This window comes from Schistocerca nitens, chromosome 6 (genome assembly GCF_023898315.1).
Source record: "Schistocerca nitens isolate TAMUIC-IGC-003100 chromosome 6, iqSchNite1.1, whole genome shotgun sequence".
Classification (NCBI taxonomy): domain Eukaryota; kingdom Metazoa; phylum Arthropoda; class Insecta; order Orthoptera; family Acrididae; genus Schistocerca; species Schistocerca nitens.
In genome coordinates this window covers 50,150,027-50,176,983 of record NC_064619.1, presented here as the reverse complement: position 1 = coordinate 50,176,983, position 26,957 = coordinate 50,150,027, and the positions used below count along the sequence as shown (strand labels likewise).

The 26,957-nt window shown below is 37.2% G+C and overlaps 1 protein-coding gene across 1 annotated transcript; it reads right to left on the bottom strand.

Annotated features, from left to right (window-relative positions):
* Nucleotides 1–276: 276 nt before the first annotated feature.
* On the bottom strand, nucleotides 277–26,722 carry LOC126263200 (translation elongation factor 2). Its single transcript, XM_049960262.1, has 18 exons — nucleotides 26,570–26,722; nucleotides 25,890–26,104; nucleotides 25,497–25,690; nucleotides 23,951–24,159; nucleotides 21,355–21,479; nucleotides 21,172–21,280; nucleotides 20,901–21,014; nucleotides 20,591–20,737; nucleotides 20,412–20,513; nucleotides 7,307–7,445; nucleotides 6,551–6,718; nucleotides 6,365–6,474; nucleotides 3,340–3,519; nucleotides 3,053–3,262; nucleotides 2,758–2,940; nucleotides 2,510–2,642; nucleotides 2,281–2,405; nucleotides 277–696 (listed from the first exon to the last, which is right to left on the bottom strand). The coding sequence occupies exons 1-18, from the start codon at nucleotides 26,570–26,572 to the stop codon at nucleotides 628–630; spliced, it is 2,535 nt and encodes an 844-aa protein (XP_049816219.1). The 5' UTR covers nucleotides 26,573–26,722; the 3' UTR covers nucleotides 277–627.
* Between the last annotated feature and the right edge of the window lie 235 nt (nucleotides 26,723–26,957).

The following is a 26,957-nucleotide window of genomic DNA, read 5'->3' as shown; positions in this document are numbered from 1 at the left end:
CTGAAATTTCGTTGAGGACTACTTATGGTAACTTTAAAATACAACTACAGCAGTAGCTTTGAATTCCAGTATCTGTCCATAAACTTTTGTTCTGTCTCCAACTTTTCTTCCACTGATAATTTCCAATCTTATGATTCAACTCCATTCACTATCAAATGAACTATTAAGCTCTACTTGGTAAAGAGTTTTGAATGAAGCTGACTTGTTCTTACCAGAATGTTTTGGCAAGTCTTGCACAAATTAATTTATTTCACACAATAAATTAAGTATGCCAAATGCTTGTAAATAAAATGTTTTTATTATCACAACATAAATGATCACAAAAAGAAACAGTTCTTACAAATAACAAATTACCTCTTTTCCTGAAGTGCCCACTCAAATGTATAACTGACAGGAATGGTGTGTGTACAGAAAGAAAAATAATTCACATTTCCACTGATTTTATTTGGGAACATGATATCAGCTTTTAGCTTCATACAGTTGCATAGAATCTTCAAGCAATCTGTAAACTTCATAAACTATCACTGAATGGAAAGCCCTCTTTACTTGCTGTTCATGAGGATGAAATTAACAGCAATGTTGATTGATTAAATTATGTTTTTATAATACACCTAAGCTGCTCAAACTTTACAATTTATCCAAGTATTGCGTAAGGTCAGGGAGACCCTCCTTCAGCCCTTTCCTCTTACGTGTGTCCTGCAACAAATTTTTCAATAAGCAATGTAAATCATGAATTAAAAAAATTAACAGTTTTATAATTAATTCCATTCTATTTTCATGCTTCAAAGAATGGTTCATAAGAGTAACACTTGGTAAGCTTTAACACAGCAATTAATGGTGAGCCACTATCAATATTCCACATTATATTTAAATTTGTTATGGGGTTGGCATACCAGCTACATTACTATTTCAGAATAAATTGCATTTGCATGTCACACACACACACACACACACACACACACACACACACACACACACAAGATTATATACTTCACACCACACTTTTGAACTGAGTTCCCCAGTGAAGAGAATGCAACATGGAGCAGATGTATCATTGCCAATCTGCAACAATGATGTGTTCATTCACAGGTGATACTTCCATTCCACAGATACATTGTAAGGAAATTCTTAAAGGTCAAAACATGTCAAAACCTAAACAGTGTACACAATCTGGCACTCAATGTGTCAATTAGTACTACCTTCAGACAGACCCCCAAGCTGGCCATTTTTCATTTCAAACGACTGAGGGGCATTCAAATACTATCTGGCAGCAGACAAAGTAAGAACTTCAATTTTGGATCTAACAGTGACTGAATCTACCTCCATGTATGCTATTTCATCCATATTTATGGTGTATGTAAGCTCTACCAGATATGAATGACAGAAGTGGTAGCTCTAGATGGCCACCAAGCCTTTAGAAAAATAGTAGTGTCGACACAGGCCACTAAGTCCTTTATGTTTGTGCAGTTACCAGGCAGCAGTTGGCACAACAGCAAAAGCATTTAACACTAATCCAATGGTTATAGAGTCATTACACAGAACATTTTCAATTTTTACATTAGTTACACTGCAAATAAACCACATGATTCTCAATATATTTAATATTCTCAAGAAACACACGAAAGTAAATGGCAAAATACAACACTGAGCATCATTTCAATTTTCTTGCAAGTTAATAGAAGCTCCAATCCACAACCTTCCAATTACCATTTTGTACTCTTTCCACTGCACAAACTACTGCCTGGCAACTACACTAATAAACTGCTCAAGTCTTGCCAGACTTGCACCAAAACCATCTGTTTCTTAACACTTTGCCGCCTGGCACTCCAGCATCTGTCAATTTTTGGCTAAGGCTTATTTAACATTGCATGTTCATCCTTAAAAAATTATTTTCTTCTTTCATTTCCACACTTTTGAAGTCAACACTAGTAATTGATATACACCATAAAACTGGTTCAATGTGAGCTCTTGGGTAGCTGCAACTTTCAAAATTACTGAAGACAGCTCAATACAACTGAATAGATTAAACATCTGGTTGTTAAGGGAAAGAGCTGACAAATCCACACTAGGATAATTACCAGATGGGATGAGAAGGAGAGTCCTCATCCCATCTAATAGGTCTTCCCTGCAATGTGGTTCTGGGAGAGTTCTGTAATTCTCACCAGTCCTTTCCCTTAACCCTCCTGACATGAGCAGCCATTGGCTCCAAAAGCTTGCTCATTTCCTTAAATTTTGTGCAGTTACTATAGTAGCACAGAAGACATTAAATTTGCACTGTACCTGCACAACACCATATGGCTTGGTACCACTTTCCAGTGGGTCACCTGGAAGGATCTGCCAGTGGTCAAATACACACTGTGGGAATGCCTGGCCACCAGTATTACTTCTCAAATCAGCAGTGAATCCTGAACAGACAAAACAAAACATTTCAGAACAGACAAAACAAAACATTATTTCACTATGCTGTCAGTAAGGTCAACACAACACTCACTGTAGTCTAGGCACTTACCAAAAGACTCATTTACAGGAAGATACGCCTTCACAACGAACATGGGTGTACCAGCTACCTGCATTTCTTCAAATACATGGCCACGTCGCCTATTCAGCACACCATAGATTCCACCGACTGCAACCTCTGGGCACTGAAATTTAAGTAACATTGTAACAGTTATGAACAACACTCAAAATTGCTACCACCTGACGAACTACACATCAGCATTACAGCAAAAATTATTACAAGTAACTTAAAATACAGACCTGAATTTCACAAAGGTACACTGGTTCCATCAATCTAGGTTGAGCGGTAAGGACACAAGCGTACAGACATCGTCTTGTTGTTGGAATAATTTGGCTGCCACCTCTGTGTATAGCATCTGTGTGAAGGGTGACATCATAGATGTTAAACCTCACCCCCCTCATGTTTTCTTCTGCAAGCACACCCTGGGAAAATTTTGAAACTATTATCAGGAAAATAGCTCCTACCAAGTAAAAACCAACAGCATAAATAACACACTGTGCTTTTCAATACTTTAAGAAAGCCAAAATATAGTACCTCCTTCGTAGCCCACTGGAACCCAGCAACAACAGAATCCTTTATCTCATTCAGGTATTGGACACCTTTAGTACAATCTAACAACAGATTTGGACCAGTTCCATCAGGTCCAAATGACCAGATCTTACGGGCTTCAGTAACATCATACTCATACTTTTCACTTAAATAACGAGCGCGAGCCTTGAACTCGTCACGTGGGTTTACTTCTCCCTGAAAATAAAAATAAAGTTAAATATGAAGAGTACATTTTATTTACACGGAAAATGAAGATGTGTATATCAACTTACGCTGTCAATGTCTTCTGCAAGGCCATCTGGCATTGGGACAGCCTTCATAAAAAGCCTGTTGTGCTTATTGGGTGACTTTGAAAGGCACATCTGATCTGACTCTTCAGAAACAGTCTCCCTATAAGACACTACAGGATCAGACTTCTTAATGGGAATACAAGCATGGTCCTCCTCAAGATCCTAGAAACACCAAAATTCACCATGCCATGCAACAATTTGTTTAAATCCCATAAATCATCAATTTTTAAAAGTAATTTCTTATAGTGAATGTAATTCAGTGCACTTTCGTGTAGCTAATTCACATGAAGAAATCGGCAGTAAAAACTAATTCATGAGCATATTTAAAGTAGCCACTTTCTTAAATAAAAAAAATACATCCTCAAATCAAACAGCATATTTGCCTGAGCCCTGTTGAGGGCCATTCAGTGAGAATAATGTCTTATTAGATAATTCTGTATACTGTTCTGAAGATCAGTATTCTCAATTGAAGTCAGTTTAGTAAAAATATGTAATTATGCCAAGGAATGTAAATTGAAGTGTCTTCATATGGTAACATAACTGCACAGAAATGAATTTACTCACAGAGCTAGTTTTATGTAGTCTTTGTATTGGCACACCAGCAGTATCTAACTGTGATGCTTCCTAAAAGACATTACTTTTCCCCAAAATACTACTGGCACTTCAGATTCCAAAGCAGAAAATGAAGCGTGGCTTCGGGGTATGATATCTTGCATAATTTGTGTTAGTTCTCAGTCAGCATGCTACAAGAAAGCTCTAAAGTATCAGTCCAATTAAAGCATTAAAAGCAACTGAAACTTTGTAGTCTAATACATGAAAGAATTTTTTTTTTAAATTGTGATCAGTTAATATCACATGCAACAGATTTACAACAGCCAGCACAATAACACATTTTAACATTAAAAATGATGTCAATGATTAGAGTAGCAACAAAAATTAAAGCGCACATGTGTACGCCACACATTAGATGTTAGCCATATTCATCAGCACTACTGATCCCCAGTTGATTTCTTAAGCTTCAAGTTAGTATACAGCCCCAACACATTCTGTACAACAAGAGTTTTGGCACTAAGCTCTTAGGAAGAGAAGGAATCACTGACAGTGCCAGCAGTGTATGGGGAATCATTAAGTGCTTCACATTGGCTTATTAGTGAATGTTTTAAGGGTGAGAATCTTTTGTTGTGCCTATCTGCAACTCAACATCTGTTATAGAGTAGCAATTTTCCTTCTCATAATATTGTTGCATTCCAGCCTGGATTCTCCACTGATTTGAACTTTGCTACTGAGTGTTACATATCAACCAACAAACCACTTAAATGTATTAATGAGCACATTTCCTGAAATCTGACAAAGCCTTGCCATAGGTCAACACAATATGTGCAGTTTGTGCACATTTGGCAATCCTTGTTGAAAGAAAACAACACACATCAAGGATTTCTATGAAAGAAATGCTAGAAGTGTGTGTGACCCATCCTAGAATATATTGGGGCCTGTACCAGACAAGAGCAACAAAAGGGCAGTACAAATGGTGAATGATTTGTTTAATCCAGGGGAGAGTGTCACAGAAATTGAGGAAACAAATGGCAGACACATTAAAACAGACAACTATCCCAAGAGTCACAAGTTTGAAGAACTGGCTTTAAATGATTACTCTATGGATATACTACAACCCCCTACATAATGGTCACCAAGGACGATGAAGATAAGATCAGAATAATTACTGCTTGCACCGAGGCATTCAAAGAATCCTTTCCCTGCCCCCATACATTAATGGAATTCCTAATAACTGGTGCGATTGTATGTATTGACTGCCATGCACCTCATGGTGGTTCACAGAGTACAGATATTCTCTGCAACAATGTTTTATATCTGTTTTAAGCATGGTTAAAGAAATTTTAAGTACAGTAACTATGTTCACACAGGGTGTGTACATTAACATCTGTGAAATGAATTTATCAACTAAATTCATGGTTACATTTGGAACAGAAAAGGTAACTTTTTGCACCATCTGATAGAATGCAGTCTTAACAATTGCACACCAGCAGTATCCAACTGTGATGCTTCCCGAGAGATTTCGGCCACCCCAAATTGTTGCTGGCACTTTATTTCCCATGAGCAGAGTGTGAAGAACAGCTTAGGTGCAATGCACTGTGTGTTTTTTCACAAACTGAGGACACTGCAACAGTGGCTGCACAAATATTTTATTGTTTATAACCAGTTTGAGAATGATAATTCCATTTTCTGGCATACAATAAAGCGTAAATCTAAAGTTGTCTTCCACACTGTCACCTGCAGCACAAACTAAGTCCCATGTCCCACTTTATTACACAGGGAATGTAGAAAAGTAATAGCAACCACGATCTTGCTCATCTGGCTACACTGTAACAGGAAAACTCTACACAGCATTTACTGTTTTCCTGTTAGTATGGCCAGATGATCCAAGATAGTGAGGATGACAACCTTAGTTTGGCTCAAATGGCTCTAAGCACTACGGGACTTAACATCTGACATCATCAGTCCCCAAGACTTAGAACTACTTAAACCTAACTAACCTAAGGACATCACACACATCCATGCCCAAGGCAGGATTTGAACTTGTGACCATAGCAGCAGCACAGTTCCGGACTGAAGCACCTAGAACTGCTTGGCCACAGCACTTTATTGTAAGCCAGAAAAATGAGATATTGTTCTGAAACATGTTAAAAATTTGTATTTGTTCAACAACTCTTGCAGTTTCTTTTTCATTTTGTGAAAAATGAACCTGTACACTTGCAGCCATCCTATGACAAGTTAATAGTGCACAAGTTTATCAAGTTGCTGAGGTGATCTCACATTAGAAGCCAAGGCTGAATGCATTACATTTCTACACTGGAATGGTGTAGGTTCTTGCTCAAATTTTTGTATATATACACACACACACCTCACTTTCAATAACATTAATATTAACTGCTGGAACATTGAAATAATTAAATTTTAATTTCTTGATTTAGTTAATTCACAAGTGTACCTTCAGACAAATTTCCAAGTGCAGTTCACCAGCTCCTGCAATGATGTGTTCACCAGACTCCTCAATGATACATTGCACCATGGGGTCTGATTTTGCAAGGCGCTTCAAACCTGGAAAATAAAACTGAAATTAACTCTCCGGTAAAATTTATCATACTGACAATGGTTTATTGTCTATCAATCTTACCTTCCACAAGCTTTGGTAGATCTGCAGGGTTCTTCGGTTCCACAGCTACCCGCACAACAGGAGATACACTGAATTTCATAACTCTCATATTATGTGCATCCTTAAACGTGGTAATTGTGCCAGTCTTCACCAAGAATTGATCAACACCGACCAAACCACAGATATTTCCTATAGAATGAAACACCAAATTTAATTACATCAAGGTTATAGACTTATTTGAAATACATATTCCATTCCTGAAATATGGGTACCTCCACATGCAAAACCATCAATTACTTTTAACACTCATACCCCATAAAAGTTTGTACTTTTCACTTGCCTAGTTATCAACTAGATTAATGTTGCAATATATTACTACATATTTATTTTCTGTAATAGCTCTGTGGAACCTGAGTACTTCATATAAAAAAACATTTTCAATATTAACATGCATACATAAAAACTGGTAATACAAACTCCTCAGGCAACAGGAGTGGTTAGTGTTAAAACCCCAGCAAACATAAGTACCACCTCTGCTGGCTTAAACTTTACATACTCACAGCAAAGCAATATGGTATTTCATACACAGTAAGTACATTAAACATAAGTGTAGTCTTCCTCATCGGCACATCAACAATCACAAAACTGTGATGCTTCCTGGGAGACATTTACTTTTCCCCAAATAGATTTTGGCACTTTTGAATTCATTTAGGAATTCAAAGCGTGGCAATGGGGACTATTTCACAAACTGATACTGTAATCACACCAAATACCCACCACTTGGAACATCTTCAATCGCTTCAACATAACGGCCCATCATGAGAATTGTTCTCTGAATTGCTTTCTCATACAAGTCTTCCTTCTTTCCTGGAATATAGTTGGGTCCCATTATGCGTGCCTTCATGCCAGTTGCAACCTGGAAGCACAAACAATTAAGAAAGTAGTAACCTATGTTTAGTAATTTAATCACACAAAGTTTTGCTACTCTCAAAGTGTCTGAATTCCTCTTACTAAGAGTGATGTTTGTACAAACATAAGCATTTAGCATTTTTGGAGGATCACAGGGAGGTGACATGAGCACCAGAACGATTTCTAGTAAGCAGCAGCAGACATTTTACTTTCTACTACCAACACCACCCAAAGTTTGTAAGATTTCACACATGAACAGGAAAAATTACAAATTCAGACTCAAGGAAGTTGGGTAACTTAACATTTTTTGTATGTAACATTTTTCCCCACATTTTAATGTAGGTAACACTATTAGTAAGATTCTTGCAGGAAAGTTTTTGGCTGTGCAAAGCATAACCAATTATTTGCAACTTCAAACTTATCCAATTCACAAATCACTGAGCAGTTACAATATTTACATCTTTTTGAATCAATTTTATAATTACACCAATAACACTATGCCTACTATAAATGAAAAATTAATATGGAAATACCATGGGTGGGTCATTACATGTCAAACCAACACACTTTAAAAATTTGACCTCGCCCTGAGACTGCTGAACGTTGGTACACATAGTGGGTGCTGAAACTAAATAAATACCAATTTCAACTTACCTCAAACCATTCCTGAAATATGGTCATGTAAACTTTTCAAAAACTGGTCAAAAATGTGAACTGACTTTAATTGCCCTAGGAGCCACCCTAATTGAGCTAAAGAGGTGGGAAAGGTGTCATTTTGCAGCATTTTCATGCTCTTTCCAGTGATAAACAACAAAACATAGCTTCTAATTAAAAACTTTTCAAAATACTAATTAATATTTTGATTTAAATTTACATAAGTACATAATCGAAAATTTTCAAAATACGTCCACAACTACTCCATACTGTTTTAAATCACATGGCAAAATATAAATGTGGGATGATAATGGTTTCATTTTTAAAAAGAAGTATTCTGGGCTCTTGTTTTTCACTAACAGCTGTAGTTTGACGCATCTGATCTTATCAAACATTTATTTCATTAAAATATACTGAATGGTAAGTAAAAAGTACTAAAAATATCAAAGTATCACCACCTTGAAACAAAACTAAACATTTTCTATAATTGATTGCTTATATTTTTAGTTTCTTACAGTTTAAACTAATAGTCTATTAACTGGCAAAATGAAATGTTGAGTGTGGGACCTGTAGCTAAGATTTAAATAATGTGTGAAAAACTTTAAAGTAGACTACTGATGTAATACTTCTGGTCCAAAAATGCACGTTTCATTAGCACAGACTAGCCACTGTATGAAGGCTGAGCATGCTTGTGTTCCTGTCTATGTATGCAGCAGGCTGTGAACAAGTTGAAAGAAGCACAGTGCTTGATGTCTGTACAATCAGAGACTGGGGCCATGGTTGAGAGGATATAAGACTTACCTTCTAAGGCTTAGTGTGCCTACAGCATTATTGTGCACTGTGGTTTTAGTACAAATCAATTGTTACCTCTGTGTAGACCAGTTTTTATCTAGTATATTTAATAGTTCATTTACAAGTGAATCCATAAATTGAAGGAAAGTTTGTAGGTAGTTTTTGTATCAACATGGAACCAAGTAAAAAGTGCAGTGTTGTAATCCACTGAAGACAAAATCATTTTATTAGACAGAAAATAGGTCACAGCACAGATGCCCGAATTATTTCCAGATACCTAGTGGTGGCAGGATTTGTGATAAATACAGGAAAGATTGAAAAAATACACCAGAGTCCATCAGTGATGTGTTTAAGACTCTTGTGGATCAGATATAATCATCCCAGAGAAAGACCCTGACTTCACTGAAACACTTCAGTGGTTCAAACACTTAACACATCACTTCCAGAACTAGGAAAGTCCAATTGATAAGAAAAAAGTAACATCTAGGTGTTACACCAAATCAAAAGTGAAAAATCTCATCAGTGACACGTAAACTTTTGTTGCTGCTGAAACTACTTCGTCAGACACTGATACTGATGACAGTTCTTCAAAATCTCAAAACAAACAATTCTATAAGTAGAGCAAAAAACTAATGATTCTTACAAGTTTACCTGAAAAATGGAGTGTCAGGAAAATTAGGGAATTTAATGCTCCTAATTACATTGTCAGTACAAAAAATTTTGAAAGAGAAATGATTCATGGAAGGTCCAAACCCAAAACCAGGGAAGTGTTTGCCAACGAACTGTCAAAACTGTACATTCATTTTATGAAAATTATTAAGTTAGCCGGGCAATGCCAGGTATTAAAGATTGTGTGACAGTTACAGAAACAAGTGCAAGTAAAACAAAAATATCAAAAAGACTTACTTTGTGTAACCTTAAAGAAGCTCACAAACATTTTAAAGACATGTTTCCTAACATAAAAATAGATTTCTCTAAATTTGCTGAGTTGAGACCAAAACACTACTTGCTCGCTGGAGCAGCACACGCACACCCTCACACACACGCACATGCACAGAAATTCTTTGCAATCCATCATCAGTTGAGTGCAACATGGGAAACTTAATATTGCCCAGGAGAAACTGTCATACGTAAAATTTTACAAGACTATTTTGATGAAAACTTGATTGAACGAGTTCAGTTCCAACAGAGGATGTCAGTTGACCACTGATCTGGAAACTGTTCAGAAAACTTCTGAAGAATTCAGAGATTTATTTTTTAGTAAGATTTCTACTTTGATCTGGCAGGACTTCATTGCCAAGTAACAACGAACATTCCCTAACTCCACAAGAGAAAACCTTAAGGAATCTGAATTTGTTGTCATTTGTGATTTTTCAGAAAATTATATTTTAACTAAGCTTATTTCGTATCTAACAAATTTCAAAAGCTCCCAAAAAAGATATTATTCTGACAGTTCTGCTGGTCAGTACAAAAATAAGAAACTTCCTGAACCTTTGCCTTCATGAGGAAGACTTCAACACAACAGCTGAGTGGCACTTTTCAGCCACAGCACATGTGAAAGGGCCTTGTGATGGACTAGAGGGTTCAGTTAAGAGACTGGCAGCTTGTGCAAGTTTGCAAAGGCCATACCAAAATCAGATCCAAACCCCACAAGACCTGTTTGAGTGAGCAATAGATATAATCACAAATGTTTATTTTGCGTATTTCACTGAAGAAGACTATGCTGCTTCAGCAATAATATTAAAAATCCAGCTTTAAGAGGTATTGACAATCAAAGGAACACAGCAATTCCACACTGATTCCCAACACTACATCAAAATTAATAGTCAAATACGTTTCAGGTGATATGCAGAGTTGGGAGAGGGAAGTAGCTACATCACCAGACAAACTATGTTTCAGGCTATGTCATCACCATATATGGCAGAAACTGGTGGCTTTGGTACATTTTAGAAAAAAAAACTTTCTGAAGTTAAAATAACTTCATCCATGTGGACCAGAGCTAAGTCATTCTCCTATCCTGCACATGCACATGTCCTGTGTATGTGTGTTGTGGATGTTCTCAAAAAAAATCCTTTTATTCCGACAGGGAGAACATGGTCTTATTTAAAGTGATGTAAACAAAACCCAGACGGCTTTATTATAATGTAATCAGTGAAGTTCCAAGACAATTTATTGGGAAAATTGCTTTCATCTCAAAACTTAATTTCTGTCTCAGGTTAGTGTTAATTTATATTTTATAGGAAGTAGTTTCAAAATTACTGTTAGTACCTATTGTGTTAAATTTAGGCTATGTTACTCCAGGCCTGTTACTCAAAGACAAGCATTATGTATTTAATTTTTTTAATGGTTTCATTCCAAACATAATGGACCAGAACTATTATGTAAATACTTTTACTTTTTCATACTTTATTTCAGTTGTATGAAATTAAAATAAGCAATCAATTATAAAATATGCCGATTAGTTTTGTTTTAATAAGGTGATGTTTTGACATTTAATACTTTTTTACTTACCTTTCAGTATATTTTAATGAAATTCCTATTTATTAAAGGTCATATTGGTCAAACTACACATGTTCTTTAAAATAAACTCCAAAACTTTTTAAAACAATGAACCCATCATCCTACATTTATATTTTGCCATGTGATTTACAACAGTATGAATTAGTTATGGATATATTTTGAAAATTTTCAATTATGTACTTTCTGTAAAAAATTATATCAAAATATTAATTAGTATTTTGAAAAAGGTTATTAATTAGAAGCTATGTTTTTGTGTATCCCTGGAAAGAGCACGCAAAATGACACCTTTCCCAGCTCTCTAGCTCAATTAGAGCAGCTCCTAGGGCAATTTAAAAAGCCCGTTCACACACTTTTTGCCAGTTTTTGAATATTACATAGCCATATTTCAGGAATGGCTCGAGATAAAAATTTAAATTTGGAATTTTTCTTAGTCTCAACACCCACTAAAAGTACACTAAATTTTAGCAAAATCTAAAATGGTGAGGTAAAATAGCTGTGTTTTGACATGGAATGACCCAGGTACTATATGTGCCTATATACCCAAAAAAATGCCATCTGTAGGAAACACTTCATTACACTAGATAGCAGCAAAAATGGCAGCTGAGCTGCAAGGGTTGCATCAGATCTCACACTTATCTTCCTCACAATTAGTAAGTACCAATGAAAAGCCTTTGCTCTGCTATGGCCGAGTCCAAGAATAAGCTCATCCTGTTGCCATAGCATTGTTCTACTTCGTGTCATTCAGGTCACACAAAGAAGCAATGATTACGAAACTACCACCTGTCGACAGGTTTATGTGGCGGTACTGAAATTCATTCATGCTGCTGCCGGTACAACTTTGCAACTTCATTGTCATTCACTACACTGTATTTGCCTGAGTATGCACTGCAAGCAAGTTTACATTTGTGAATGGAGCAGTGATTATAATCTGGATATACTTTTAGTTTTCGTGAGCTATAATGGTAATTTAAAGGTAAAGATTGTAAGGGAATCCTGTCAAATATAAAAATTTCTTCACTTCTGCAATGTCAGCCTATATGAAATTCTGCCAGCACTGCAGAGGCATTAGATGTTTCACACAGTACAGATTCTGCCAAAGAATGATCAATGGGAAACTGGCCACAACATATTTGGACACTTTCCAGGAAGATGCTCATTGTACTGCAGTGGAGTTTTGTAACTGGTAATCATCCTACAAGGCGGAAGGCAGATGTCTTACACAAGACTGTTAGTGGCACCAAAGTTAAGTGTCCAGCCCCCAGCAAATGACACTAACAAACAGGGCAGCAAAGCAAAAGCTGAAGTCCTTAACACTTTTCAGATGTTCTTTTACAAAGGAAAAACCAGGAGAATTGCTCAAATTTATTCCTGATAGCACTGAAAGATGAATGAAAAGTATTGTGTCACTGGTGCCAAGAAACAGCTAAAAATCATTAAAATCGACAAAAGCTCCACAGCCTGATGGAATCCCTATCAAATTCTATACTGCATTAGTGGCCGAGTTAGCCCCTCTTCTTACTATGATCTAGATTACATCCCTCCAACAAAATCCATGCCCAGTAGTTGGAAGAACAAATACAAGAAGGGAAATAGAAGTCATCCAAAAAATTACAGTCCAATATCCTTGACATCAACTTTTTCTAGAATATTGCAACAATCTGAAAAACATAATAAGGGACCTTTAACAGAATGACCTCAATGCCAATCTGCATTGAGTCCGAAAACATCGATCACATGTGACCCAACCCACAGTTCTCTCATATACCGAAAGCTATGGATCAAAGCAGTCTGTAGATCCAGTATTTATCTATTTCCAAGAACCATATGACATTACCACACCTATGGTTATTGTCGAAAGCTCTATTGTATGGGATATCAAGTAAAACTTATGGCTGGATTGAGGAATTTCTGGTACAGAGGACACCACAGCATATTACTTTGGATGGACAGTAGTAATCAAAAGTAGAAGTAACTTCAGGTGTGTCTCAGGAAGTGTGTTGGGATCATCACTGTTCATGTTGTATGACATTGTGAACAGTATTAATGGTTACCCAAGACTTTTTGCAGATGTGCGGCTATCTATAACAGAGTACTGTCTTAATGAAACTGCATAAATATTCAGCCAGAATATATATATTATTGCTCAAATGTGTGGGACCTATACCAAATAGGACTAACAGGGAATAACCACATATACAGAAAAGGGTGCACAAATGATTACATTTGTTTGACACATAGGAAAGTGTTACAAAACTGAACTGGTAGTATCTTTAAAGATACAACGTAAACTATCCCAAGAAAGTCTACTAACATTGGGAGAGCCAGCTTCAAATTATGCTTTTATGAATATTCTAAAATCACATACATCTCTCACACAGGGATCAATAAGGCAAGATTAGGATAATCAAAACATTCACAGAGGCATTCAAAGAATCATTCTTCCAACACTATGAATTGTGTGGGACAAGCCTAGTAATTGATACAATAGGGTGTACCCTCTGCCATGCACTTCACAGCTGTTTGCAGAAAACAGCTGTAGAAGATTGCTTTCACAGGGGGGGGGGGGGGGGGCTACCATTTAAATAACAATTCTAAAAGGTTTGGGATTCAAGAACCGAAAATTTAACAGAAGGTGCATTCTAATGCAAAGACCATATTGCAGAGGCTGGGGCTGCTTTCCTAAGAGTTATGCAGACCAAGACAGAAAATCATCACCCCATTTATGTCAGACCTAGGTCAGCAAGATTCAAAATCCTTGGCAGTTCGAAAGTACCAACTGGCAAAAGAAACCATGTCCTGCAGGGCATCTCAATGTGTCATCAAATGCAAAGCTAATATTTTTATTCTGCAAATGCTATAATTATCATGAAGTTAAGTGATGTGTTTTAACTATTTTTAAATTACAAGGTTTAGAGGAGACTGCAATTCTCTATAATGTAACTTATTCAAGAGGAAGAGAAGGAAATTCCTAATTCAAATAGAAAGAAGGAAGAAACTTTGCAGTGGCCTGAACTATTTCGACCACATCCTCTAGTCCCTAAATAATTTGCATCTAAGTAAGAGTACTTTACTAGAAGAAGGAAAAAACCACTATGTACACTAGAACTGATAGTCTTATGCCTGGTCTGAATTTGGACCTCAAATCTCATCTCGTGCATTATTGTGTGTGTAACATCCACAACATTGGAATTCAAATAAAGTCTCTTAATTTTTGGGGTGAGGTTGTCTCAACATGTTTTGAGAGTAAGGACATGGTCTAAGTAGGTTGTATTCTTTATTTTCTGTGCAATCACCCAATTTCAACCTTTTATCTTTACGCTCTAAACTTCATTTAGCATTTTAATACATTGTTGCTACATGTAGACAAGAATACATCTATCTGTACCAACAATATATCAACATAAAATGAAGCTGAAAGCTTATGATACAAGCTTAGAAATCACACAGACAGTGAGAAGAATAACAGCTGTACCAGGACCATGTTTTCATTCTAAGAAAATGAAGTGTTAGTAACTGTACCACCTTACTACTGTTCAAGAGTTTCATTGTTGTTGTTGTTGTGGTCTTCAGTCCTGAGACTGGTTTGATGCAGCTCTCCATGCTACTCTATCCTGTGCAAGCTTCTTCATCTCCCAGTACCTACTGCAACCTACATCCTTCTGAATCTGCTTAGTGTATTGATCTCTTGGTCTCCCTATACGATTTTTACCCTCCACGCTGCCCTCCAATGCTAAATTTGTGATCCCTTGATGCCTCAAAACATGTCGTACCAACCGATCCCTTCTTCTAGTCAAGTTGTGCCACAAACTTCTCTTCTCTCCAATCCTATTCAATACCTCCTCATTAGTTACGTGATCTACCCACCTTATCTTCAGCATTCTTCTGTAGCACCATATTTCGAAAGCTTCTATTCTCTTCTTGTCCAAACTGGTTATCGTCCATGTTTCACTTCCATACATGGCTACACTCCATACAAATACTTTCAGAAACGACTTCCTGACACTTAAATCTATACTCGATGATAAATTTCTCTTCTTCAGAAACGATTTCCTTGCCATTGCCAGTCTACATTTTATATCCTCTACTTCGACCATCATCAGTTATTTTACTCCCTAAATAGCAAAACTCCTTTACTACTTTAAGTGTCATTTTCTAATCTAATCCCCTCAGAATCACCCGATTTAATTTGACTACATTCCATTATTCTTGTTTTGCTTTTGTTGATGTTCATCTTATATCCTCCTTTCAAGACACTGTCCATTCCGTTCAACTGCTCTTCCAAGTCCTTTGCTGTCTCTGACAGAATTACAATGTCATCAGCGAACCTCAAAGTTTTTACTTCTTCTCCATGAATTTTAATACCTACTCCGAATTTTTCTTTTGTTTCCTTTACTGCTTGCTCAATATACAGATTGAATAACATCGGGGAGAGGCTACAACCCTGTCTCACTCCTTTCCCAACCACTGCTTCCCTTTCATGCCCCTCGACTGTTATAACTGCCATGTAGTTTCTGTACAAATTGTAAATAGCCTTTCGCTCCCTGTATTTTACCCCTGCCACCTTCAGAATTTGAAAGTATTCCAGTCAACACTGTCAAAAGCTTTCTCTAAGTCTACAAATGCTAGAAACGTAGGTTTTTCTTAATCTTTCTTCTAAGATAAGTCGTAAGGTTAGTATTGCCTCACGTGTTCCAACATTTCTACGGAATCCAAACTGATCTTCCCCGAGGTCAGCTTCTACCAGTTTTTCCATTCGTCTGTAAAGAATTCGCGTTAGTATTTTGCAGCTGTGACTTATTAAACTGATAGTTCGGTAATTTTCACATCTGTCAACGCCTGCTTTCTTTGGTATTGGAATTATTATATTCTTCTTGAAGTCTGTGGGTATTTCGCCTGTCTCATACATCTTGCTCACCAGATGGTAGAGTTTTGTCATGACTGGCTCTCCCAAGGCCATCAGTAATTCTAATGGAATGTTGTCTAGTCCCGGGGCCTTGTTTCGACTCAGGTCTTTCAGTGCTCTGTCAAACTCTTCACGCAGTATCTTATCTCCCATTTCATCTTCATCTACATCCTCTTCCATTTCCATAATACTGTCCTCAAGTACATCGCCCTTGTATAAACCCTCTATATACTCCTTCCACCTTTCTGCCTTCCCTTCTTTGCTTAGAACTGGGTTGCCATCTGAGCTCTTGATATTCATACAAGTGGTTCTCTTCTCTCCAAAGGTCTCTTTAATTTTCCTGTAGGCAGTATCTATCTTACCCCTAGTGAGACAAGCCTCTACACCCTTACATTTATCCTCTAGCCATCCCTGCTTAGCCATTTTGCACTTTCTGTCTATCTCATTCTTGAGACGTTTGTATTCCCTTTTGCCTGCTTCATTTACTGCATTTTTATATTTTCTCCTTTCATCAATTAAATTCAATATTTCTTCTGTTACCCAAGGATTTCTATTAGCCCTCGCCTTTTTACCTACTTGATCCTCAGCTGCCTTCACTATTTCATCCCTCAGAGCTACCCATTCTTCTTCTACTGTATTTCTTTCCCCCATTCCTGTCAATTGTTCCCTTATGCTCTCCCTGAAACTCTCTACTACCTCTTGTTCTTTCAGTTTATCCAGGTCCCATCTCCTTAAATTCCCACCTTTTTGCAGTTTCTTCAGTTTCAATCTGCAGTTCATAACCAATAGATTGTGGTCAGAATCCACATCTGCCCCTGGAAATGTCTTACAATTTAAAACCTGATTCCTAAATCTCTGTCTTACCATTATATAATCTATCTGATACCTATTAGTATCTCCAGGATTCTTCCAGGTATACAACCTTCTTTTATGATTCTTGAACCAAGTGTTAGCTATGATTAAGTTGTGCTCTGTGCAAAATTCTACAAGGCAGCTTCCTCTTTCATTTCTTCCCCCCAATCCATATTCACCTACTATGTTTCCTTCTCTCCCTTTTCCTACTGACGAATTCCAGTCACCCATGACTATTAAATTTTCATCTCCCTTCACTACCTGAATAATTTCTTTTATCTCGTCATACATTTCATCAATTTCTTCATCATCTGCAGAGCTAGTTGGCATATAAACTTGTACTACTGTAGTAGGCATGGGCTTTGTGTCTATCTTGGCCACAATAATGCGTTCACTATGCTGTTTGTAGTAGCTAACCCGCACTCCTATTTTTTTTATTCATTATTAAACCTACTCCTGCATTACCCCTATTTGATTTTGTATTTATAACCCTGTACTCACCTGACCAAAAGTCTTGTTCCTCCTGCCACCGAACTTCACTAATTCCCACTATAACTTTAACCTATCCATTTCCCTTTTTAAATTTTCTGACCTACCTGCCCGATTAAGGGATCTGACATTCCATGCTCCGATCCGTAGAATGCCAGTTTTCTTTCTCCTGATAACTGATGTCCTCTTGAGTAGTCCCCGCCCGGAGATCCGAATGGGGGACTATTTTACCTCCGGAATATTTTACCCAAGAGGACGCCATCATCATTTAATCATACAGTAAAGCTGCATGTCCTCAGGAAAAATTACGGCTGTAGTTTCCCCTTGCTTTCAGCCGTTCGCAGTACCAGCACAGCAAGGCCATTTTGGTTAATGTTACAAGGCCAGATCAGTCAATCATCCAGACTGTTGCCCCTGCAACTACTGAAAAGGCTGCTGCCCCTCTTCAGGAACCACATGTTTGTCTGGCCTCTCAACAGATACCCCTCCGTTGTGGTTGCACCTACGGTACGGCCATCTGTATCGCTGAGACACAGCAAGCCTCCCCACCAACGGCAAGGTCCATGGTTCATGGGGGAAAAGAGTTTTATTAACAAATGGTAATTCATTATGTTAACATTACTTAGCACAGTAAGTTTTCCCAAGGACCTAAATATAAGAGGCATCAGTGATACACAAATGATCAATGTTTTGTGGTGATAGGACAAGAAATGAAGTTTGCCTTGCTGCAATGATGTCTTGCTACTGTAGACTAAACTAGAATGGCTCCTTCAAAGACAACTGGACACCTGCATGTTTAAATCTTAGAAACCCAAATCTTTGGCACTTTCAGATTCTCAACATTTTTTCTGTAAGAATGCATACTGAAGCCAATAGTGGAATTCCATTCCAAACAAATGGTGTTTGTGATCTTACTTCTCACTGTCCTTTAACCACAAAGTATTACTGGGGATACCTGTGAAACTTCACATTTTGCCCAACAATTTCAACAAATTATGCATTTTGTGCAATAAACACTGATTAGCATTCCACATACCCCCAAACCTTGGAAATCACTGAACAAATACTTCCAACCAACAAAACATTGCAAAGCAAAAAGTATTCATAGTACTTGTTTCAATCCTACCAATGCCTAGGAAAAGTGAATATCATAATCTGAAAGGAGCACACAAAGAAAAGAGAACATTGTGACAAAGCAAGATGGGACTTTTTACTTCCCCCTCTCGTTTTGCCATCAGCCTCCTTAGAATACATTTCTTTACTTTTAACTAATTACCATTAACATAAATGAGGATAATCAGCATTTTCAAAGAAGAGGAAGGTTGGCTCTCAGTTTTAAAGAATAGAACACCAGATTAATTTTGTGCTAAGTTTCATGTAATTTATTTCCTAATTTATTTCAACTATTCCTAGTTATTAATTTTTGTTATAGGATGAAATCAGTAACTGTTTCATAACTTTAATTCTATTGTTGACTTATAAACAATTCTGTACTAATTACAAACATTTGGAAGACAAAATACTAGTGATCTCAAAGTTTTTATTTGGCTGTATTTGAAAACATGTTAGCAAAGCCAGCCCTTAAGTCCAAAGTAATTAACATTTTTCCAAAGTTTTGTTTGCATACCCAATTTTTCAATATATTCTGTTAATGGATGATTTAATTGTAATTTCAGTAAATTTAGCTTCAAACAATGTTTAGTCTCAATACCTATTATTATGAGGATATATAAGGGCCTGATTTTTGGTCACGAGACAGTCTGCCCACAGCACAGTTTCAGACGAGGAAACTGTGTTGGTTAGACTGACAATGCATCAACTTAACTGTGAAATAAATGTTACACCAACAGGCTGTGTGTTAAAACACTAGTTTGTGCTCCATATGTACCTTTTCCTCAACTGTGAACTTTGTGGTTAGGTTTTTGCTGCTCGTAGATGTTCAACAGTGAACTACTGTAGCAATATTTAGATGTTCACCTGCTACCTATTAATAAGGCTTATCGAAAGTTAAGCAATAGTGCACTGATCATATTAAATGTGTATACTGTGGTGGTTGTTGGGTGGGGGTGGGTTGGGAAAAATGAATGTAAAGAACTATGTGCACCTGTCAGCTACATAATTTACAGTAGACAGTACTGCACTTCCAACCCCCATTTTTTCCACCAGTATGTTAAAACCGATGATAGGAAAGAAGAAATAAAGGAGGGAATACTGTCACACATAACTCCGCATACTTTGTATTAAACATATTGAATTACAACAATATTACGGAAACATGCATAGTGTGAATTTAGAATATCCTTTGGCGAAAAGCTCAAATGAGCACCAGTCTGTTGTGCCTGTCTGCTACTTTAAAATCACCTCTACATGGTGAGTACCAATCTTTATAATACTGTCATCATTCCATCCTGGACTATGTGGTTTGACACTTCCAATTACTTCAGACACTTATTGTCTTTATTTAATCTCAGGCTTAAGAGATTAACTACTTTGACATGAACATTTGAAAGGAATATCAGTGACTGCAGGCTGTACTCAGTTTAATGACTATCATTATAATTACATATTTTAAAGCTTTAGTATACTACCCATATATGTTCAAACTGGAACGAACAAAAATGTATGTTCCCCTATTCAGGCAACCACACAGCATAGCTACCAAAACCAAGAACATTTTACTCTTCCACTGACATGCATTATGGTACCAATTCTTAGCACCATGTAATTTTGACAGTGGAGAAAAAGATTTGTACTTTGCCTTACCTTTCCAGAGAAGACACGGCCAAAGGCGTAGAAACGACCTTTGTCAGACGTTGGCACCATTTTTGATATATACATCATCAATGGGGCATTGGGGTCACAGTTCTGCAAATTAAAAAATTGCCTTATAATCACTAACATCTAAAATAAGTTACATTAACTGTATATAACTTCTCACTAACCTTAACACCAACTGCTGCTTCATCATCATGGGGACCTTCATACAACATTTCCATTCTGTATTTCTGTGCAACCACAGGAGATGGCAGATGAATTGCTATCATCTGAAGCAAAGCTTCACCTGCTGGGAGCCAGGTCCTCATCACAACCTAAACATTTGTTTTTGTTACACACCAAACAACAGTTTCAGTTATTATACATAATTTATATCGTTATTTCAGCTGGCCGTTCTTCTATCCAGCAACAACAATAGGAAAATGAACATTCATCATCATTCTCATATATTTAATGACAGCATTAAATCTGACTAACCTTGAGGAGGGCCTTGCCGTCTTTTTCCCTATCTTCAGGTTTAAGTTCAATATTCAGCTTCTGCATGAGACTTGCAGCTTCCTCTTTTTTATAGTTCATGATTGAATCAAATACCTGTGAACCATATTATAGTGTCAGAGAATGCAGGTGTAACAAATAAGGAAATATCTTTAACATTCATCAGATAGTATTATCATTCAACATTTATCAGAACAGGTCTGTATTTATCATCATTAAAGCAATACTCATTTCAGAATAGTTTTATGTTTACCTTGTAAATTGGATCCAGTACATACATGCAGAAAGAACGCTTGTTGTCCAGTTCCTTCTGTTTTGACCATTTCTTTGTCTTTGGATTGAAGAAATTCTCACCCCACAACCTGAGGAACAAAGCTTACTCCAATCACTGCTATATTAAATTTGATTTCAACATATTAGTAAATAAATTACAAACCTGTTCATTAGCTTTACTACATCTATCTTAAACTTTTCAGCATACATTTCTGAGAATTGCTTTAGAGTGAAGGCCCAACCATGCAATCCTGACCCAAAGCCAACACTTCCTTTACTGGGATCTACCTGTAACAAATCCACAGCAATTATAAGCAGTTCCAATTATATGTATGATACTTAAAGAGTGTAAAAACAGTACCACAAATGCAGTAATTACACATTTCAAAAGGCTAAATGACCTGTCATGCAATTCCAGATTTGAAATTGACTTTCCCTCTTCCAGAATATCACCGATTATAGTTTCCAGTTCGATTTTCAAATCAAGATCTAAAATTCTAGATTCTACAAAACTTCCCTGAGAGTGCTGTTGGAATCCATCTGCTTTCATCATTAATAATATCTGAATTCACTTAATTTAACTGTAAATGCTTATTTATGCACTGAAAATTTATTTTCAAGCAAACTGTAACACACATTCCTCAGCTGCCTTTGTAGGACATAAGGATAGAGGTCCAATGACAGCCATTCAGCATGTGTGTTTTAATCTCCTTCCATATGCACAGTCATTACTTTCTTTGTCAATAGCAAGGGCAACCCATGCCAAGACTCAAGCATGACACAGAATGTGCTGGAAGATATCCCTCAAAAAATCTTGGGGGTTGTAATTATTCCAGGTAGGCAACATTACAAATTAAGCTATTTCTAAACTTCTTGAAAATTGTCTTCTTAATTTATCAACTGAAGCACATTACAATGTACATTAAGAGACTATGGCCACAGCCCATTCTGTGCAATGTAGTATATTATGGTCAATACACCAAAAACAATGGCTGGCAGACAGCACCTACCCCATATCTGTTTTCTGTTGCACTTTTGATGGTCCAACTACAAATATTACATCAGAAAATTTTCACAATTGAAGAATTTAAGGTTTAGAAATTACATCAAAATAAAGATTACTATGTTTCAGTACATATTTTAATGCATAGGTGCATCACATACCACCTCCTCATGGAAAAGGACAGACAACACTCTTCAAAGTGTCATTAGCCACACCTATTCATGTTAATTATATTCACTCCGGCTTTCACCTCTAATCTCTTCCTACATTGTGCCACATGCATGTGGTCTCACTATTTCTGCTTTTTTCATTTCTCTATCAAATGAATCAATGCCATTCTCTAGACAGTCCACTGTATCCTGCCTATGCATGTAGGGACTGTAACTGAACACAATGATATGATGCACTATCCAATATTATAGTGGAGTTCTTTTCTATGCTTTGAAGTGAAGAATGTGCAGATCACTTTAGTTTCGTTGCCAATATTTCCCCTTTCCCACATTTCTTTGATGGAAAGGACAGCATTTCCAACAGACCCACAAATTCTTGCAGCACATCCAAACATATCTGCCCACTGCTCTCCCACTGACTGCATAAAACCAGTAGCTATGCTATGGTGAGTGCCAATATTGCAGCACGAAACATGTACACCATGGCATCTATCGAGACTGTCTTGCAGAAATGAATACTATTGTCAAGCATTTGTACAATTTTAAAGTAAATTCAATTCCCATTGTTGGCAAAACAATTTTCTGCCTGCTCTCTGCTGCCCCCCCTCCCCCATTTCTCATCATGCTCTCTGCCAAATTGGTACCAATGTTTCCCCTCCAACCCTTCTGTAATGCAGTGTTGAGCACCAGTGCAACACTGACTGCTATATCTTCTACAGTGCAAGTCGTATGTAACAGCAACTAATATATAAATGGATCTAATTCTCAATTTTGCTCATCCCACTCTTAACATGTTTGTGCTATCTCCACAACAGGTCTTGCCACTAGTTTATTCCCACAATTAGTTTTTTTTATTTCATTCAGGACCCATCTTCCTCACTTCATCTAAATTTCACCATCACATTTGCTTTTGAATGTTACCTTTTACTTAGACAGCAGCATTAACATTTGTACACAGAAACAATATACGTAAGAATTTATTGGAAATATGGTCTAATACTAAAGTTTTTGAGATGACAAGACTATAGTACTATTTCATCCTGTTTTGGAAAATGATGAAGTTTTAAGTAGGGCAAAGTGTGTGACTAGTTTACAGGTCCTCACGTATTCCTTGCATTAGTACTACACGAGCCATATGTCGTGACTGAACAATGTTTATGCCGTATCTAGTGCTTCGACTTCTTGGGAAATTTTGAGTGACTCACTACTGAACCAACACATTCACAAAACATTCACACTGGGAAAGTGGGTTGTAACACCCCCCCCCCCCGCCACTGCAAACACTGATGTTACTGTCAGTAGCCTAAACAGCAACCCAGCCAACTGCTGTGTTGGTTAAGACTTGCAGCATGCGCGCGCACACACGCGCACACACACACACACACACACACACACACACACACACACACACACACACACACACACACACACACACACACACACACACCTTTTCTTACATTTCACCAAATCCTTTTACACTACCTTCTCGTAATACCACCAGCTGCCAATGTGCTTAACCGAATAATCTTAATAGTCCACACATGACTTCTAATACATATTACAACAAGGAACCAATGTTTACTTACTCTCACTTCACCCATGGGACCAGAATCATCACTGTAAGTGGCAATAATGACATTCACGTTTTCTACAATACGCTGGAATGTCTGGTACAATTCCTCAGCCTCTAACTGCAGCTCAAGGAGGGCACGGTCCATCTTGTTCATGAACAGGACAGGCTTAATTCGTTCAGCAATTGCTTGACGCAGAACAGTCTCAGTCTGTACACACACACCTGAAAGATTTAGCAAAAGTTTTTCACTAATTAATGATTTGATAAATGCTGAAACCCTACTGTAAAATCTGTTGAGGATAGCACTGTTGTCAGCATGCATTGAATATAAAGCCACCCACAATGAATGTACTATTTACTGGAAGCACCAATGCAGAAAGTCAACCTAAGCATAGGTAGTTTAGGTACAGAAACTAACCACTGGCATTACCAGAGGGAATGACAAGGTTGGTGTTGGCACACAAGGTCTTCAAGCCCCCTCCCCCGAGGGAGAGAAAGCATCAACTTAGTTAACTACATTATGCCCACATTCATTCAGGAACATATGGCACAATATTGATAACTACGTAAGAGTAAATTTGAAATATTTTTCATCATGCAGAGAACTCCATTGTCTTCAAAATGTACAGTACAACCGATATCTACATTGTAACTACAAATCATGTAAGTCAGTTCGCATGCACTGTCACCCTGAAATTTTAGAACGTACCAATATGTGTACCAATCATCATGGAAAGCTATAAAGTTATCAGTTTAACATAAAATACTAATGGGAAATTTATAAAGCACCTCAAACAATACCAAAAATGTTACTTTCAACCATTGTATGGAAACTGCGAAATTCTGCAGATTATAGCATCAAAAACTGCAACCAAAAGTTCTTAACCTAAGCAACAGCTATGTGTTTTGATAAGCACTAAAGTAAGTTTCAAAATAGGTAAAGCAAGTCACCTGATGCAATCTTACTGTTTACAGTTAGACAATCTTTTGTCACTTCAGGAAAAGCTTTTTCATGCTTAGTATCCACAGTCTGTTCTTTCGGTGGAGATACTATGAGCTGTGTAAACTACCATGTGTCTTGAAACTAAATTAGAAGTTTTCCGAGGCTGCCAATAAGAATTAGAGATAATGCTTATCATAAGTAATCCCTGCACAATTTCCAATTAGACAAAAGTGTTTTGCTTTTGTAACAGCATGAAACATGTATACTGTTCAGACTGCAAGAGAACAGGGTTTACTTCCTACCAGCCCCAACAAAGGGTGCCAAGTTATATTCAACCTATTAGTATAACATTACCACATCAGCATCCACTACTGAACATAAAGTTTGAGGTCCAGTGGAAACATTTCAATGGTAATGCAGCTTTTCCTCCCGTGTACACGCATGCTTTCCCTATTCACAATACACTCTTATGAGCCATTACACACTCAAACAGAGCTCTGACCATTCCATCAGCTGGATACAATTTAAGTAGTGCTCCTCTTGCTAATCACAAATACAATTAAATTTCCTGATGTAAATGGTTTCTGAATTAAACATTAGAAATTTCTGTACCAACCTGACACACAATCCACAACAACCAAGGCACCATCAGTAACACGGAGAGCTGCAGTTACTTCACTGGAGAAATCTACGTGTCCAGGAGAATCTATCAGGTTAATAAGAAACCCCTTCTCTCCTTTCTCTCGCTGATCAGGGTTTGTGATGAAAGTCAAGTCCTTATCTTCAAGCTCGAAGAACATAGATATTGCACTGGAATCGAACATGCTTCTATTAAAATTACTATCCAGGTGCATTAATCACAAAGGCACTGGTACAAGGCAACAGTACTATAGTTGCCACTATATACACTGTATTACACCTAGTGAACGTCAATAACTTTAAACAGCTGCTACTATGTTCATACGGGAAGTTCACTTCTAAGCATTTTTTTCAACAGTTTGTTACTTACGTTGATTTGATGGTAATGCAGCGTTCTTGTTCATCTTTCCTCGTATCTGTAAACCGTGTCTCACCAGCTTTAGCACTTGCAATAATACCAGCTTTTGACACCAGGGAGTCTGTCAGTGTTGATTTTCCGTGATCCACGTGTGCGATGACGGACATATTGCGGATATTCCGCTTTTTGTCCATCATCACACGAATCTCATCTACCGTGAAGTTCACCTGAAATTTGATGAAGAGTAAGATGTATTGCACAACACCATGAAAACTAGTGTAAGACACAAAATGACCACGAATTCGCACAGATTAAAGTATGTAATTTAACATGAATTAGAAATTAATATTTCACAGCAGTATGATCGATAACAGTGCGCAAGAAAAAGCATGGTTCAATCACAGCCATATTTCTCACGACTACTACTATAACTTTAGCAAGTCTAATCAATGACAGTCTACATAACCATCAGAGCTGCATAAAATTTGTACAAGCCTACTAGACCTAAACTTCAACCTACTACTATCTAAAACATGCATTATGACATTCTGTCTGACACAATGTGACTGGGAGCATTACGGACACTAGCACAACACACATTAAATAGATATAGTCATCGAGAATAATATATTCCAATTAAGTAAAATGTTATCTTCTGAAAATAGTTCTAATTTTGATGAATTCTTTCTTACCATGTTGGATTACTATGGATTTCCTTCCTCACTAACGAACACGGTCGTCCAACAATGGCGGACTCCCTGCGAAAGGACTGTGCCACGGAGTGCAGCCTTTGCTTCACAGTGCTTAGAACATAGAGTTTCGTTGCGTGCGCGTGCTGCTGCTGTGTCAGAATTCCGTACTAGGAGGCTGTTTCACATCTGTGACTGACTATCACGCTTCAAAGAATTAATAAGTGGATTTTATATTTAAAATTGTACAGATCATAAATGATCATCGAAATTATATCCTCATCAGAAATCGGAGACACAGCATCAGATTCAGATTTATCGGGAGGAAATTAAGACAAAAGAGATATGAATTGCAAGCATACCTTGTGGAATAGATATCGCTGCGAATTTG

Bases quoted from the DNA above. Each gene is read 5' to 3' on its own strand.
- LOC126263200 (XM_049960262.1), bottom strand. The intron at 21,480-23,950 runs GTAAGTAAACAT...GATTTGTTACAG, and splicing joins GTCCCATGGGTGAAGTGAGA to GTAGATCCCAGTAAAGGAAG. The intron at 2,643-2,757 runs GTCTGTATTTTA...CTTAAATTTCAG, and splicing joins TGTACCTTTGTGAAATTCAG to TGCCCAGAGGTTGCAGTCGG.